Source organism: Polypterus senegalus, chromosome 5 (assembly GCF_016835505.1).
Source record: "Polypterus senegalus isolate Bchr_013 chromosome 5, ASM1683550v1, whole genome shotgun sequence".
Taxonomy (NCBI): Eukaryota; Metazoa; Chordata; class Cladistia; order Polypteriformes; family Polypteridae; genus Polypterus; species Polypterus senegalus.
The window spans coordinates 186,906,133-186,923,784 of NC_053158.1; the positions used below are offsets into that span (position 1 = coordinate 186,906,133).

Sequence of the window (17,652 nt, forward strand, 5' to 3'; positions counted from 1 at the left end):
TTAAAGTTTTATCTGTATAATATAATAAACATATTTTGCTGCATTTCATCTTAAAAATTATATTGTCATCATATGTAAATACATGCTTTATAAAGTGGCTCAGGTTGTGCAATATTATAACTGTAGTGCAAGTTTACAGTGAGGTAATTGTACTTATAAGTATAGACAGTTCTACAAGGAACACTTGATTGAGTGCGCTTATTGTTCTTGGGATGCAACTGTTTCTGAACCGCGAGGTCCGTACAGGAAAGGCTTTGAAACGTTTGCCATGTGAAAGCAGTTCAATAGACAGAATGGCTGAGGCAGCGTGTGCTTGATGCTGTATACCGATAATTCTCTTTCTCAGATTCTGCAGATCTTTAATTCCCCACTCAGATACAGTGACATTAATACTCTAAGTGGTGCAGTAACAGTAATATGGAAAAACATGATCTGCTGTGGCAACCCCTAATGGGAGCAGTTGAAAAAAGAAGAGGGTGCAGTGAGAGTAACAACACTACAGCAGCTATTGTATCTAGAATAGTTTGACCATTCCATGTACCATTACATTGTTACTGGTTAATTACAATCAGATTCATGAAACTAATAAACAATATGCAGTTAATTTAAGTGTATTTATAAACCTGCTTCAGGGACGTGGATCTGAAAAAGAAAGATAAACCACACAGGAACAGTAGCACTGCTTTGACGCTGGGTGCCGCCAGTCTGCAAGACCAAGCAGAGAACTTACGTACAACAGGGTATGAGGTACTGTGGAAATGTGCGTGGCCTTATACCAAGTTTACGTTTTATACATCGTGATTTGAACGTGGAAACTTTCTTACACAACATTTTTGTGCATACGCGCTGTTTATACATGAGGCCCCAGGCCTTCTCAAACAAATTGCTCTAGACAGATGAATCAAAGATAGAGTTATTTGGCCACAGTAACAAATGATGTTTGCCTCAAACCGAAGATGGCATTTCAGGAGAAGAACCTCATACCAGCTATGAAGCATGGTGGTGGAAATGTTATGGTTTTGGGTTGCTTTGTTGCCTCTGGGTCTGGGCAGTTTGAAGTCATTGAGTCACTATGAATTCTGCATCATATCAAAGTGTACTTGAGGAGAATGGGAGATCATCTGTCTGAAACATGAAGTTGAACCTAAATGGACTTTTCATTATGATAATGATCCAAAGCACATTCCCAAATCCACCAAGGAATGGCTCAGAAAGAAGAAATGGAGGGTTATGGACCGACTTAGTCAAAGTCTTGATTTGATTCTCATTGAAATGTTGTGGAGGGATTAGAAATAGCTAGACACATACAAGAAATCCGTCAAACATCTCGCAATTGAAGGAATTTTGCATGGAGAAATGATTGAAAATATAATCGAATTGATTACTGAGACTGGAGTGGCAATTATGCTAAATGTCAACTAATAAGTAATTTCTGCTAAAGTGGGCAATACCAGCTTCTGAGGCCATAGGGTTAAAGGTACTTAGTTTTTCCCCAGTAGACCATAACATCTATTGATAATTTTGTTCAATAAATGATTGAAAAGGCACATTTTCCATGTGTTTTTATTCAAGAGTATCATCTTTATCTACATGCCCTGCTTGCAAGAAGGTCTAATGTTCACCTGTTCAAATATACTGGATAAGTCAACAGTTTCCATGGGGTGTACTTAATTTTTCACATGGGCAATTTTCCTGTACAGGTAATAAGTCATTTCTTTACAGCAGAATAGTGATCATTTTTTAGCAGCTTCTATGAAATGTGTAAATTATAGTAAACAATACTTCAGGGATTTAGTTTTATGGAATGGAAGGAGAATTCTTAAAATTAGGGGAAAACTGTCTTGCTGATGGGGGGATTTTCACAGTACTAACTGGCAATCCTGGTGCAGAATCATGATTTTCGGATCATCTGTCTCACGCCATAAAGAAGCCGTATGCGTAATACACGTCTAATGCACATGCCCGTAGTTAAGGTGGGGTGACCTGCACTTTCCTCTCCCCAAAGCACCTTCATTTAATCGACTCACTTGAAGTACTAATCTCCATACGTTACGTACTCCCAAAGCCACATTCCAAACAGCGCTCCTACGGAATGTGCAATAACCCACAAGCAAACGCAGTCATTGGTAATGTGTTGCCCTCTGCTTTACGTACCGTACTTTGATTATTTTTCTTCGAGCGGTATTTTACTATCCGAGGCTTCCTTGACACTTTCCTTTGCGGTTATGTATTCGTGAACAGGGATCCTTGTATTAAAAATACACTGATAAAAACGGGCTTGGTTCGTGAATGACAGGTGCACACAAACGGCGCAATGCCACCGCAGCAACGTTACTGAGCAGCTGTGCGCGGACCGAGGCCTCGGGAGCGCGCACTCCATTGCAAGGCACGCGCTTGCTCCGGATTGTACGTGTGTGCGCAAATAGGCGCGAGGGAGTGGAACATATTGATGCCCTTATTTAAACTGTTTTTTTTCCTCACATCTATAGGATTTCTATCGGTTGCATCGATTCACTTTTTTCCTTCTTCTACACAGTAAAGCTACCCTGATCCCTGCATAGTACTGGGTTTGACAAACAACTTGTCATTCCGGTTCCTTGCTTAATTTTCAGATGTATCTTTTTCCAAGGACGGTGTCACGGGGTGACAAAATCTATAACGGCAGGATCTGGTAGAAAAGACGACACAACATTGAATGGGATACCATTTACAATTTTAAAAAATATGGCGTTTAAGCCTATCAGTAAAGATCGTCACACCCTGCTTTTCCGCGTTATTAAAATATGAAAGACACTGGCACATCATATAAGTAAAGCACAACCGCATCCTCAAAGAAACCACTCCTTAGGCGTGAATGTTTATTTATGCACTCAAATACAGCCCTATACGCTTTTAGCACACCCCGACCGGCCGTAAAATTGTAATAAATGGGTTCAGAAAAAAGATCAATTAATGACACTGCATATGTGCCATATTAATACTATAGATGAGATCGCTTGTTTGGAAAGTTTCATCCAGGATTCGTCCCGTCCAGGATTAGATTCTACATGAGACTGAGGTTGTGGATTCAAACACCGTTACCGACACAGTATGACCATGTGCAAGTCACTTCAGCTGCCTGTGCTCCATTTGAAAAAAAAAAAGAAATATAATCCATTGTATCGCAAATGTTGGAAGTCGACTTGAATAATGGCGTCAGCCAAATAAGAATAATAACGTGACTTGTAAAAATAAAAGGGTGTTCAATTCACGTATCGTGTATGCGCAGATACAAGAGGAATTGTTCTATTAACTGAATATGTGAGGAAAAAGTCTCCAGTGTACTATAAAAAAAATTCAACAATATGCGTTGGATTAATGTTGGAGTTGTTATGACTACCACCTGCCTTTCTATAGGATATTTAGAAAAATGCATGTTTTTGATACTTAAGGCATTTTTTAAAACGCTTTGAAAAAGCAGGGCGTAAACTCGTCCTGCCAATAAAATGCCTTTGACTGCATGTGGGCATGTATACTGAAGGACATTATAGATACATGCATATAAACACATAGCATGTGTCAGACAAGGCTTTGAAACAGTTATTTTAGTATTCTATACGTCTTTCTATGCAATTAATCTCCTCCTATAATTGCTAACCTTCTAAATATCAAAACCACCTTATCTTCCATATTATATTAAAACTGCACTGATGCGTTTCTCAGCACACATTTCAGATCTGCTCTACTCTCAGACTGATGGGAGTGTCTTTTTCTACACTTGATACTGTACATCACAACTGACACCGCCTTTTTTCGTACACCGAAGAACATCGCTGCCTTAACTCCAATAAAAGCTAAAGCACGCCATCCGTCTCAAACAAAATGTTGATCTCTCTCTCTCTGTCTCTCGGAGGTGAGGTTCACGTGAGCGAGCCGGTATGCACGTCCACGCTGAAAGCGAGAACAACCTGCCGGGAACCTGCGCGCGCCACCGACTCTAGAACACCCCCCCTTCCCTAATCCGGTTCGGTTCGGACTGAAAAAAAGTGCAGCACCTCGGCGTCTTCCTTTCACTAGCTCTCCTCCAAAACGGCCAGTTGCCTTCTAGCCCCGCGTACGTACTGCATGCTTCTCAATGAATGGATGCGCCGGTGCTATCACTGATAACCAGGATGCAAAGGGACACCAACTTGCTAGGGCAGGAGGAGCGCCACTTGTTTGTAAACGCTCCCGGCGATGCACACTGCAGAGCGGACGAAAAGAATAAAAAGCATGAATTGGCAAGGAATCCATAGTGTCTTACCTGTCTGCCATTTTCCCCCGGCGTTTTCCTGTTAAAAGCTGCTACTAATAATCCCCAGGATATAAGCCATGGCTCTCCAAAGCTCCGCCGCCGCAGTCCAGTCGCTTCTCTCCCTGTACCCGCGCGCTTGTCTCTCAGCTACCAAGGGCGAGCACGCACGACAAGCCCAGCGGTTACCATAGCAGCACGCCGACGCCTTGCCCGGGATTCATAGAACAGAGTGCAGCTTCAATGCCTGTAGCGGTGCTCTGGTGCTATTATCACCCTCAACGTGTGCAGCAGCGCATGCCGCAGTTCAAAGTATACCTCACGAAAAGGAAAAACGTTTCTGTCTTATTCTAGAAGCTTCTTAGAGTCCAAAAATGACGCCGTCTTTCATTTTATATTGTTATATTAATGACGTTTAACAGTTAAACTTTTGTGGACAGCGAAACCTGTTGCAGAAAATTATCCATTCCATTTTTAATTATATTTTTCATACATGGACAGTACATCAGTTCGTCGGCGGGAACACAAACATAAAAACGTAATTCAACACGGCCAATCAACTTTGCAGCATACCTTTGGAACTTGTGAGGAAATCCAGTCAAACACGGCAAATAAACGCTGCAAATACGGTAATTAATTTCATTCAAAGTGCCGCCTCCTGTGAAATGCTGTCAGAAGATACAGAGCACAATACAACAGTCTTTGAAAATTGAATGGTTAAAGAAGATCCACTTATTACTGACAGAACGTCTTCTGAGAAAATACCAAACTGAAAAAAGAAATTGATGATAAATATCCAAAGAGTTTATAGCACATAACAATAGTTGTTGAGACACAATGCACTTCTTTTTCTTTTGTTGTTTGAAAATACCACATAAAATGGGGCTTGGAAAAATGCTGCTACAGTGTCTTCAGAAAGTATTCAGACCCCTTCACTTTTTCACATTTTGTTATGGTGAAGCCTTATGCTAAAATCCCTTATTAAGTAACACTCCCTCAGAATGACAAAACAAAAGCAGAATTTTAGAAATTTTTGCAAATGAAATAAAAATAAAACCAACTGAAATATCTCATTGCCACAAGTATCCAGACCCTTTCCTCTTAGTTGAAGCCCTTCTAGCAGCTATTACAACCTGGAGTCTTCTTGGGTACGACGGGACAAGTTTCACACACACCTGTATTTGAGAATTTTTTGAGCATTGTGCTGTGCAGGCCCTTTAGACTCTTTGCAGGTTGGATGGAGACCACCATTTATGGATGTTCAGGTCTCTCCAGAAATGCTTGATTGGGTTTAAGTCTCTAAGTCTCTCCTGTGATGTCTTTGTCTTTGTGTCCTCATGGAGGTCGAATCTCCTGCCCAGTCGGATGTCCAGAGTGCTCTGGAGCAGGTTTTCATTAAGGATGTCTGTACTTTGCTCCATTCAGCTTTCACTTAACCCTGTCTTGTGTCCCAGCCCTTGCCACTGAAAGCAATCCCACACCATGATGCTTCACCATGGGGATGGTATTATTCACGTGATGAACAGTGCTGGTTTTCTAAAGATGTGGTGCTTAGAACTGAGGTCAAGCAGTTCAATCAATATGTGTTTCTTCAGACCAGAGAATCTTGTTGCCTGATAGTCTGAGAGTCCTTTAGATGCCTTTTTGTAAACTCCAAAGAGTGTTCATGTGTCATCTGGGCAGTCTACAATAAAACCTAAATTAATAGACTGTTGCAATGATGGGTGTCTTCCTGGAAGTTTCTTTCATTTCCATGATGGGTGTCCTCCTGGAAGTTTCTTTCATTTCCACACAGGTTCTCTAGAGTTCAGCCTGAGTGACCATCAGGTTCCTAGTCACTTCTCTTATCAAGGCACTTCTCCCCCAATTGTTCAGTTTGCTAGCGTTACAACAAGACAAACAGAGATCATACATCTTTGGGGAACCACAAGGGCCAACCCCTGTATATTCAAAATAAAGCGCATGGTATAGCACACTAGGAATGAAAAAAATGTCAAAACAATGTGAGTCTCCATCAAACTGATTCAAGATGGTGTTGGATCTGGAGATAAAGGTCCTGGGCAGGAAGAGGCAGGTCCAGGTGGGTGGAACCTGGAAGTGACATCAGATGTGTCATGATTGTCAATCTTCCAGAGAGGAAGAGAAAAGGTATTAGTCGACAGCGCCCTCTGGCTTTCCAGAGGAATAATACAATTATCCAAGTCTTTAAACTGTCCCCTATTCACACGTGTGTGGCACCAGGAAGAGTCATAATTGTCCCAAACTTCTTCCATTTAAGAATTATGAAAGCCTCTGTACTCTTTCTTACTGCAGACATTTTTAGTCGCCTTCTTCAGATCTGTACCTCAACACCATCCCATCTCTAAGCGCTGTAGGCAATTCCTCCTAACTCACATCCCTCAGTCTATATATTTGAGGCTGGTTTTTAGGTCTTTTAGTGGTTCATTTTGGTTATTTGTCTTTCAAAGAGAGCTTTCCTGTGAATGTTCTAGTTTTTCTGATTTCCAAACTTTTGCATTTGTTTTTGTTTTACGATTTTTGGATTACGCGTCAGGAATTATTGCTGTAGATTGACTTGTTTGGCAAACACCTCACTATTTTTTGCCCTTGTGCTAATTTGTTTAAAATAAATTCAAAATCCTTTTTTTGAAGAATCCTTGAGGACTTGTTTCTCAGGCCAAATGCTTGATGGGTTTTGTTTCTCTTGAGAGGCATTCTGGTATATTTAAAGACATTTAAAGTATTCTGAACATTTAAAAGCCTGTTCCCCATTTTTGTTTGGTAGAGTTTGGGGTCAGGCTGCTTGGGGTGTTCTTGATTGACATTTTATTTCATTTTCCCTGAGTTTTCACTTAGCCCAGCAAATTATCTTGGCACTTGGCACTTTCCTTTTTTCCATTTTTTGTACGTCCCTTTTGTTTAGAACATTTAAAAGTTGTTTAATCTTTCAATTTGTCTTGTGTGTGCTGGTTGTCATCAATGTGGCAGTAAATAAAGGTTATATCATGCAGCCTCAATTCATTCAAAATGCGGAATGTTCCAGAGGTTCATGGAATGCAAAGCTTAGCTTACATGTGTTACATTTCACTGTCAATCACACATTTAACCCCACTCATCTTCAAGGTAATATGCTGGCTACTATAATGCAATTTGCATCCATGTCCACCTTTGTGTGGATACTGTGAACTCAATTGTGATTCACATATGCCTGCTTATCCACATTTAAGGCAAAGATTTTTATGTGTCAATCATACCAACAACCCTATCTGCATGAATGTAACTTGCTTTCACAATACCTCATGTGTAGTGGTGGGTAAATGTATAAATTTATGTATTACTTGCACATGCATTGTAAGAGCATTCAAAGTTTGGTTCATAATTCAACAAATGGTTGGATAAGTGAACGTTACTTCAGAAACAGCTCTAAAACAGTTTCAGTAACTCATTACTTAACGAGGCATATCCCATGGCCATTACAGAAGGAAGGCCAATCAGTCAGTCATTTTCCAACCCGCTATATCCTACCTACAGGGTCACGGGGGTCTGCTGGAGCCAATCCCAGCCAACACAGGGTGCAAGGCAGGAACAAAACCCCGGGCAGGGCGCCAGCCCACCGCAGGGCAACAGAAGGAAGGTGATTTTTCTAAAAGTACATCTTTGGATCATCCATGCATCCATCCATTATCCAACCCCCTATATCCTAACACAGGGTCACGGGTGTCTGCTGGAGGCAATCCCAGCCAACACAGGGAGCAAGGCAGGAACAAAACCTGGATAAAGGAATCACAGAAGGAAGGTGATTCTTCTAAAAGTACATCTTTGGATCATTCATTGTTAAATAAACATCCTCATTATCATGCTTTGTTCTCAGTTGTTGTATATGGCTTGGTCTTTCCATCTCAGTGCTCATTACAGTATTACTCTTGATGTTGTTGTGAAGAGGCCCGGTTCAAAGTATGTCTCTGGTATGCTTCACAAGAGTGGCAAAAATATTTTATTTCAATGCAATCACATCCCTTTTACTATTATTATAATTACTTTGATGAAGCATTAGTATCATACAACTGCAAGATGTCACCAAGAGTGCTATTTTGCGGTTACAAGTGTCCGAAAATGATGATGTCATTCATTCTCAAATGTAAACTCCTACTCCCGTAAGTGTAGGATGCTTCATAAATATTTTTTATTTCCTACTCAGGGGTAGAGCAAATTCCTACCTCAGTCACACCTTTAGTGTAATTCCTTGGAGTAATTCTGACATGCCTGATAAATATGGGGAACAGTTTTCTGTGTCAACCAGCAAGACAATTCAGATGTTCCTAGTTGACGGGCCCTCTGAGACCAACAATGAGACATCACTATGGCAATACGTCGTGGGCCTGCAACTGTGTCTTCTCCAAGTGTCCATTTTTGACACACAAGCTGAGCGTAATACCCTGGAGCAGCCCTTACCAGATGTTCAAAACAAATCATTTGGCTCCTTTTCATCCAGAGAATTAGTGACTCTACTCTGAAGTTTGTTCCCTATATATGGAAAGCAAATCTGGCAGCCCTATGCAGAATCTCATTTGAATCAATCAGTCAGTTGATCAATAAATCATTTTTTCAATCACTTAATTGTTTTATAGCTTCTGTGTATTCACTTTACACCTTTCCCTCAGCAATGTATAATTTTGTATTCTTGATATTTCATCTTTTTAAAGCTTGTCACGCTTGAGTGCTTGAGTATCACTTTCAGAGCTCAAACCAAGCGGGTACTACCACACTGGGACACAAGGGGTCGCTGTCACTAACAGTTCTGTCTGTTCCTCCCGCAGCCTCGAGAAGACGCCCAATGAGAACATATGACACAGACACAGGGAAGGCCCCGCCCCTTCTGGTCACAGCCTTATAGAAGCCAACCAGCTCAGGAAGGAGATGTCATTGCTTGGATCCTACCTATCAGAACGGAGCTCCCAAAAACTGATGAGCAAGAAACAAAATATTTAAAAGATTGCCCTGGAAGATACTTTGGGAGAGCTGAGGATTGACATTTTTTGTATATGTTGATGCAGTGCCATCGTGTACTTCTTTATTTAAGCTCATGTATTAAACAGGGTTGCCTGGCAGGCTCCTCAACTATGCCCTGGGACTTTGTCAAATCATTTGGGCAATTACAAGCTCTCTACTTGCACTCTACCTGTACACCCATTTCACAGTTTGCCTAATCCAATTAAGGGTTATGGAGTGAAAACTGCATTTAAGTTACACTTGTACTACAGCTTTGTTAATTGCAATTATGATTTTTTTAGTTTAATTTTGAATGATAAATTTCTCTCTTCTTAAAGCAGTTTGTAATTATTATTTCATATAGTAACTCGCACAGCATGCAACATCAGAAGACACTTTAGTGATCAAAGAGTATGTTCATTTATTTTTCAAACCGTCTTATCCCAGTTCAACATCAAGAACAGCCAAGGCTGGTGGCAGGAAAGAAATTTGAAATTTTTAGGCGGTTGTGAAAGTACCCCCGTGAAACCTTTTTTTTTTTTCAATTGCAATAAACAGAAAAGTAATGATGAATAATCACCAGCAAATTATTGTACTGTATTATACAATTTTTTTATATATATCATTATCTTCCCAATAACTTGTGCTCAAATTTAACATTGGTACAATTGATACAATTGGTTGTATCCTTGATCTTCTCCAACATTTACCTTTATTAGGAGATTCAACATATTGGAACAACCTGAAGTGTAGTGGGTGAAGTACTGATGTGCACACTAATAACGATTAATGGAAGGACCGTTTGTTAGCTATTTGTGAAGATGACCTGGTTTAATTCCTGCTCTCAACTTAGAGAGGCTTCACAGTCCTTGTGAGCTCTCTTCATGATGCTCTCTGTTCTTTGCATTGTTTTCCTCGCTACTTGGCTCAGCATCTTTTATACCATTCCAGCACCCATGACTCCATTCCCCTGCACTTTCTCATCTGCGTATTTCCTCACAGGTCAGAATTGCTGCTGTATTTACAGTGCCTATAAAAAATCTTCACTCCCTTGGAAATTTTCAGATTTTCTTGTCATACAACATTGAATCACGGTGGATTTAATTTGACTTTTTTGACACTGATCAACAGAAAATGACTCTTTAATGTCAAACTGAAAACGGTTCTCTGCAAAGAGATTTAAATGAATTACAAATATAAAACACAAAAGAATCGATTACATACATACTCGTCCTCCTCAAGTAAGTATTTAATAGATGCACCTCTGGCAACCTTGACAGCCTTCAGTCTGTGTGCACAGGCCTCTATCAGCTTTACACATCTTCACACTGTCATTTCTCCTCATTCTTCTATGCAAAACTGCTCAAGCTCTGCCAGGCAGCAAGGGAGCTGTGATTGGACAGCCTTTCTCAGATTGAACCTCTAATTCTCAATTGGACTAAGATCTAGACTCGGCCACTCCAGGACATTATTAACATTGCTTGTTCAAGCCATTGCTGGTGATCCTTGGCTTTATGCTTGGGGTCTTTATCTTGCTGGAAAACAAACCTTCACCCAAGGCAGAGGTTTCTTGCAGACTGTATTAGGTTTTCCTCCAGGATTTCCAGTTTATTTTTTTCTCTGCCCTTACAAGCCTACCATGGCCTCATTCAGAGAAGCATCCCCAACAGCATGATGCTGCTGCCACCAGGCTTTGTGGTGGGAATGGTTTGTTTTTGATTTTAGTGTTTGGCTTATATCATACATGGCATTTACCTGTAGTCTGATGGCCTAAAAGCTCACATTTCTGTCTCATCACACCAAAGAATCTTCTTCCAGCTGACTTCAAACATGTCCAATGTATCTTCTGCTAGATGTCATTTTTTTAAAAGTGGTTCACTTTTTACAAATCTCCCATAAAGCTGCGACTGGTGAAGTACTTGGGCAACAAAGTCTTCAATCTTAGACACTGTAAGTTGTGACTTGTTTAGAGTTCACATACATTGGTGTGAAAAACTATTTGCCCCCTTCCTGATTTCTTATTCTTTTGCATGTTTGTCACACAAAATGTTTCTGATCATCAAACACATTTAACCATTAGTCAAATATAACACAAGTAAACACAAAATGCAGTTTTTAAATGACGGTTTTTATTATTTAGGGAGAAAAAAAAATCCAAACCTACATGGCCCTGTGTGAAAAAGTAATTGCCCCCTGAACCTAATAACTGGTTGGGCCACCTTTAGCAGCAATAACTGCAATCAAGCGTTTGCAATAACTTGTAATGAGTCTTTTACAGCGCTCTGGAGGAATTTTGGCCCACTCATCTTTGCAGAATTGTTGTAATTCAGCTTTATTTGAGGGTTTTCTAGCATGAACCGCCTTTTTAAGGTCATGCCATAGCATCTCAATTGGATTCAGGTCAGGACTTTGACTAGGCCACTCCAAAGTCTTCATTTTGTTTTTCTTCAGCCATTCAGAGGTGGATTTGCTGGTGTGTTTTGGGTCATTGTCCTGTTGCAGCACCCAAGATCGCTTCAGCTTGAGTTGACAAACAGATGGCTGGACATTCTCCTTCAGGATTTTTTGGTAGACAGTAGAATTCATGGTTCCATCTATCACAGCAAGCCTTCCAGGTCCTGAAGCAGCAAAACAACCCCAGACCATCACACTACCACCACCATATTTTACTGTTGGTATGATGTTCTTTTTCTGAAATGCGTGTTCCTTTTACGCCAGATGTAACAGGACATTTGCCTTCCAAAAAGTTCAACTTTTGTCTCATCAGTCCACAAGGTATTTTCCCAAAAGTCTTGGCAATCATTGAGATGTTTCTTAGCAAAATTGAGACGAGCCCTAATGTTCTTTTTGCTTAACAGTGGTTTGCGTCTTGGAAATCTGCCATGCAGGCCGTTTTTGCCCAGTCTCTTTCTTATGGTGGAGTCGTGAACACTGACCTTAATTGAGGCAAGTGAGGCCTGCAGTTCTTTAGACGTTGTCCTGGGGTCTTTTGTGACCTCTCGGATGAGTCGTCTCTGCGCTCTTGGGGTAATTTTGGTCGGCCGGCCACTCCTGGGAAGGTTCACCACTGTTCCATTTTTTGCCATTTGTGGATAATGGCTCTCACTGTGGTTCGCTGGAGTCCCAAAGCTTTAGAAATGGCTTTATAACCTTTAGCAGACTGATAGATCTCAATTACTTCTGGTCTCATTTGTTCCTGAATTTCTTTGGATCTTGGCATGATGTCTAGCTTTTGAGGTGCTTTTGGTCTACTTCTCTGTGTCAGGCAGCTCCTATTTAAGTGATTTCTTGATTGAAACAGGTGTGGCAGTAATCAGGCCTGGGGGTGGCTACGGAAATTGAACTCAGGTGTGATACACCACAGTTAGGTTATTTTTAACAAGGGGCAATTACTTTTCACACAGGACCATGTAGGTTTGGATTTTTTCTCCTAAATAATAAAACCATCATTTAAAAACTGCATTTTGTGTTTACTTGTGTTATATTTGACTAATGGTTAAATGTGTTTGATGATCAGAAACATTTTGTGTGACAAACATGCAAAAGAATAAGAAATCAGGAAGGGGGCAAATAGTTTTTCACACCACTGCAGGTCTCATGGTGGCCTCCTTCACTGGCCTTCTTCTTCTTGCACAATAACTCAGTTTTTGTGAATGGCTTGCCCTAGCAGATTTACAGCTCTGCCATTCCTTTTCCATCTCTTAATGATTTAGTTAACTGAACTCCAAGGGAAATTCCATGACTTGGATATTTTCTTGTGTCCATCCCCTAACTTGTGCTTTTCTGTCCCATTTTCACAGAATTGCTTGGTGTGTTCTTTTATCTTAATTATGAAGGTTAGGCCACCATACTGAATCACCACGAGCTGGCCTTTCCAAACACGAGTTTCATATAGACAGTGTTCAGAAGCCATTAACAAGGCTAACAGAATGTTAGGTTATAAAGCACAATGTGTAGAGTTCAAGTCCTAGGAGGTAATGCTCAAGGTTTATAACACACTGGTGTGGCCTCATCTGGGGTACTTTGTCCAGTTTTGGTCTCCAGGCTACAAAAAGGACATAGCAGCACTAGAAAAAGTCCAGAGAAGAGCAACTAGGCTGATTCCAGGGCTACAGTGGACAAGTTATGAGGAAAAATTAAAAGAGCTGAGCCTTTACAGTTTAAGCAAAAGAAGATTAAGAGGTGACATGATCGAAGTGTTTAAAATTATAAAGGGAATTAGTCCAGTGGATGGACACTCTGACTTTAAAATGAGTTCATCAAGAACACGAGGACACAGTTGGAAACTTGTTAAGGGTACATTTCACACAAACACTTAGAAGTTTTTCTTTAACCAGAGAACCATAGATACCTGGAATAAGCTACCAAGTAGCATGGTAGACAGTAGGACTTTATGGACTTTCAAAACTCGACTTGATGTTATTAGAAGAATTAAGTTGGAAGAACTGGAAAGCTTTGTTGGACTGAATGGCCTATTGTCATCTAGATTATTCTAAGGTTCTAATGTTCTAAAGGTGTATTTATATTACAATCAAGTGAAACCCCCTAGTCAGGTGATCTCCATTGAACTAATTATGTGAAGTCTAAAACTAATGGGCTGCAACAGTGATGATTTACCGGTGTCATATCAAAGGGGTCAGAACTTTCAATTATTTGGTGTTTTATATTTCAATTTACAGAGAACTGTTTTCACTTTTAACATTACACAATCCTTTTCTGTTGATCAGTGTCAACAAAGCTAAATTAAATACACTGTGATTCAAAGTTGTATAACAACTAAAAGTGAAAACTTCCAAGAGCAGGTGAATACTTTTCATAGGCACTGCATAAATATTAAATGTGGCATACATGAAAGACAGTTATCAGCAAAAGTGAAAGGGAAGGTCTACAGGACGTTAGTGAGACCAGCTATGTTATATGGGTTGGAGATGGTGGCACTGACCAGAAAGCAGGAGACAGAGCTGGAGGTGGAAGAGTTAAAGATGTTAAGATTTGCATTGAGTGTGACGAGAATGAACAGGATTAGAACTGAGTACATTAGAGGGTCAGCTCAGGTTGGAAAGTTTGGAGTCAAAGTCAGAGAAGTGAGATTGCGTTGGTTTGGACATATGCAGAAGAGAGATGCTACCAGGTAAGAGGAACAGAGGAAGGCCTAAGCGAAGGTTTATGGATGTGGTTTGAGAGGACATAAAGGTGATGGGTGTAACAGAGCAAGATGCAAAGGACAGAAAGATATGGAACAAGATGATCCGCTGTGGCAACCCCTAACGGTAGCAGCCGAAAGAAGAAGAAGATACCTGAGATATACATTTGTGACACTGAGGCTCATTTCAGTTATGAAACAATCAATGCAGACTCAAAATGAAAATAAATTAAATAGTAAGTACTGATACATTAACTTTGAGGAATTACTGCAAAAGATTGTTCCAACCAACTTTTAATTAGGGTTAGTGCTAATTAAGTTGAATTGGGATGTGACAGAAACACAGAGGTCTGGATGAAGATCCATGCTGATGGGGAGAACATGCATACTCCACATAGATGGTGACCATGTTGGCAATTAAACCCAGACCTTCAGAAATGCCCACAATAAATTGTTGTATCTTTCCAGCTCTCGGTTTATTTATTTGGATACAGAACTTCAATTAATCCAAAAGTCAGTCTTTGTTTCTCCTTGTAATCATATCAAAACAAAATCTATTTTCTAAAGTGCATTGCTAAGCATATTTACATATTTTTTGTTATAAATGCCTTTACCCAAGGAAACTAACAAAATCAGGATACATGTTAGTAATTTAAAGCTGGAACACAAACACGTAGATCGATGAACATGAACAGTATATCACAAATGGAGACTCTTCCAACAGCCTTGTGTTTTTTTTTAAGGTCCATAGCTCTAGCACAGGTTAAAATGAAATGCATCAGCAGGCACTGAGTAAAGAGAAGCTTACGAATTTGAAAGATACATCTGAACAAGTTTTAAAAACAAGGCCATCCCATTCTAGTAGTGTTCTTATTTTTTCAGTCAGAATCACAAGTGGACAAGGGGACATACCGTACAGTGTGTTCGGTGTTAGTTACAGTGCAAGCCACCTTATTAAGGCTGAACAGTCAAGTTCCAAATTGCTGATGAGAGACAGCCACTAGGTTTTATCTCCTCATTTTCCTTTTTGCAGAATGTAAAAAATGTGTTTTTTGAATGCACACTGCAACAGACAGCAGGGCTTCAGAAATAAGGAGTTAGACCATGTCCTTGATTCCACCCTCATCATGGATTCATTGTGTGGCTCTGAGCAAATCATTTAAAGTGACAGAGCTCCAGTATTATAAGATAATTGTACAAGTATTATACACTTGGAATTTGCAAACTACAGTAGAGAATTCAGTGTATGGTGACAGAATAAGAAATGAGACAATCAAAGGTATAACAAAAGTATAGGAAAGTAGGATAAAGTGGTATGGACATGTGATGAGGAGAGACAATGAATATGTGGGCAAAAGAGAGATGGGAATGCAAGTACAGAGAAAAAGACAGCAATGGAGGCAAAAGCGAAGGTGGACAGATAAGTGAAAAAGATCTGAAGCAAAAGGGTCTGACTGGGGCAGAGGTGCAGGGCAAAGCTGTATGAAAATGGTTGATCAGGCACATCGACCAACCACAGAAGTGGGAAAAGATGAAAAAGAAGGAAGGAAGGAAGGAAGTGACACAATAATGAATTCTAAATTGCACAGTATATTACATAGACACTTGGACTGCAGATATTTAATAGAATAAACAATTCTGAATTACAGTTTTACCTCTCAGATGGAATGCCATGCAATTAAGACTGATTAGATGCAGCACTCAGGACATAAACTATAACATTTATCAAACAAAGCCTATTGGAATCATTCTAAAACAAACCATATATTCATGTCTGCAAAGATTTGACTTAAACTATAAATCTCTATCTCATACATACTTAAATACTTAAACAAGCCTTTATTTGTCCTTTGAAGTCATTATTTGAAATTTTGCCAGGTTTTAGATGATATTAGATAGATAGATAGATAGATAGATAGATACTTTATTAATCCCAAGGGGAAATTCACATAATCCAGCAGCAGTATACTGATACAAAGAAACAATATTAAATTAAATAGTAATAAAAATGAAAAAAATTAAAATAAAATGAATGTTCGCATTTACTCCCCCGGGTGGAATTGAAGAGTCGCATAGTGTGGGGGAGGAACGATCTCCTCAGTCTGTCAGTGGAGCAGGACAGTGACAAAAGTCTGTCACTGAAGCTACTCCTCTGCCTGGAGATGACACTGTTAAGTGGATGCAGTGGATTCTTCATGATTGACAGGAGTTTGCTTAGTGCCCGTCGCTCTGCCAGATGTTAAACTGTCCAACTTTACTCCTACAATAGAGCCTGCCTTCTTAACAAGTTTGTCCAGGCGTGAGGCGTCTTTCATCTTTATGCTGCCACCCCAGCACACCACCGCGTAGAAGAGGGCACTCGCCACAACCGTCTGGTAGAACATCTGCAGCATCTTACTGCAGATGTTGAAGGATGCCAACCTTCTCAGAAAGTATAGTCTGCTCTGAGCTTTCTTACATAGAGCATCAGTATTGGCAGTCCAGTCCAATTTATCATCCAGCTGCACTCCCAGATATTTATAGGTCTGCACCCTCTGCACGCAGTCACATCTGATGATCACAGGGTCCATGAGGGGCCTGGGCCTCCTAAAATCCACCACCAGCTCCTTGGTCTTGCTGGTGTTAAGGTGTAAGTGGTAGTGGTATTAGTGCAAACTGCTAGACTCTTTATTGATCCAAATCATTATCTTTGCTTGATTTTTTTAAAACGTGCAAAAATCATTTTATTTATCAGCTTGGGGGTAATTAGGATCAGAAGGGACATCTGCCTGGGAAATTAAAACACAAATGTAATTTTGTTTATTTAAAGATTTTTTTAAGATTATTGATTATTTATGAAATTGTTGTTAAATCTACGTGAAGAAAGATCTTTTAAGTGGGACACATGCTGTACACAGATATCCATCCATCCATTATCCAACCCACTATATCCTAACTACAGGGTCACAGGGGTCTGCTGGAGCCAATCCCAGCCAACACAGGGTGCAAGGCAGGAAACAAAGCCTGGGCAGGGCACACACACTAGGAACAATTAAGAATCGCCAATGCACCTAACCTGCATGTCTTTGGACTGTGGGAGGAAACCAGAGCACCTGGAGGAAACCCACGCAGACACGGGGAGAACATGCAAATTCCACGCAGGGAGCACCCGGGAAGCAAACCCGGGTCTCCAAACTGCGAGGCGGCAGCATTACCCATTGCGCCACCGTGCCACCCTTGTACACAGACATCCATCCATCCATTTTCCAAC

General features: G+C 40.3%; 1 protein-coding gene across 1 annotated transcript in view; it reads right to left on the reverse strand.

Annotated features, from left to right (window-relative positions):
- Positions 1-4,382, reverse strand: part of arhgap39 (Rho GTPase activating protein 39) — a 439,818-nt gene extending 435,436 nt beyond the window's left edge. Inside the window, exon 1 of the mRNA XM_039753767.1 lies at positions 4,283-4,382. Coding sequence (XP_039609701.1) covers positions 4,283-4,293 — 11 coding nt within the window. The 5' untranslated portion in view covers positions 4,294-4,382. The remainder of the gene's footprint in view (positions 1-4,282) is intronic.
- Positions 4,383-17,652: the final 13,270 nt, after the last annotated feature.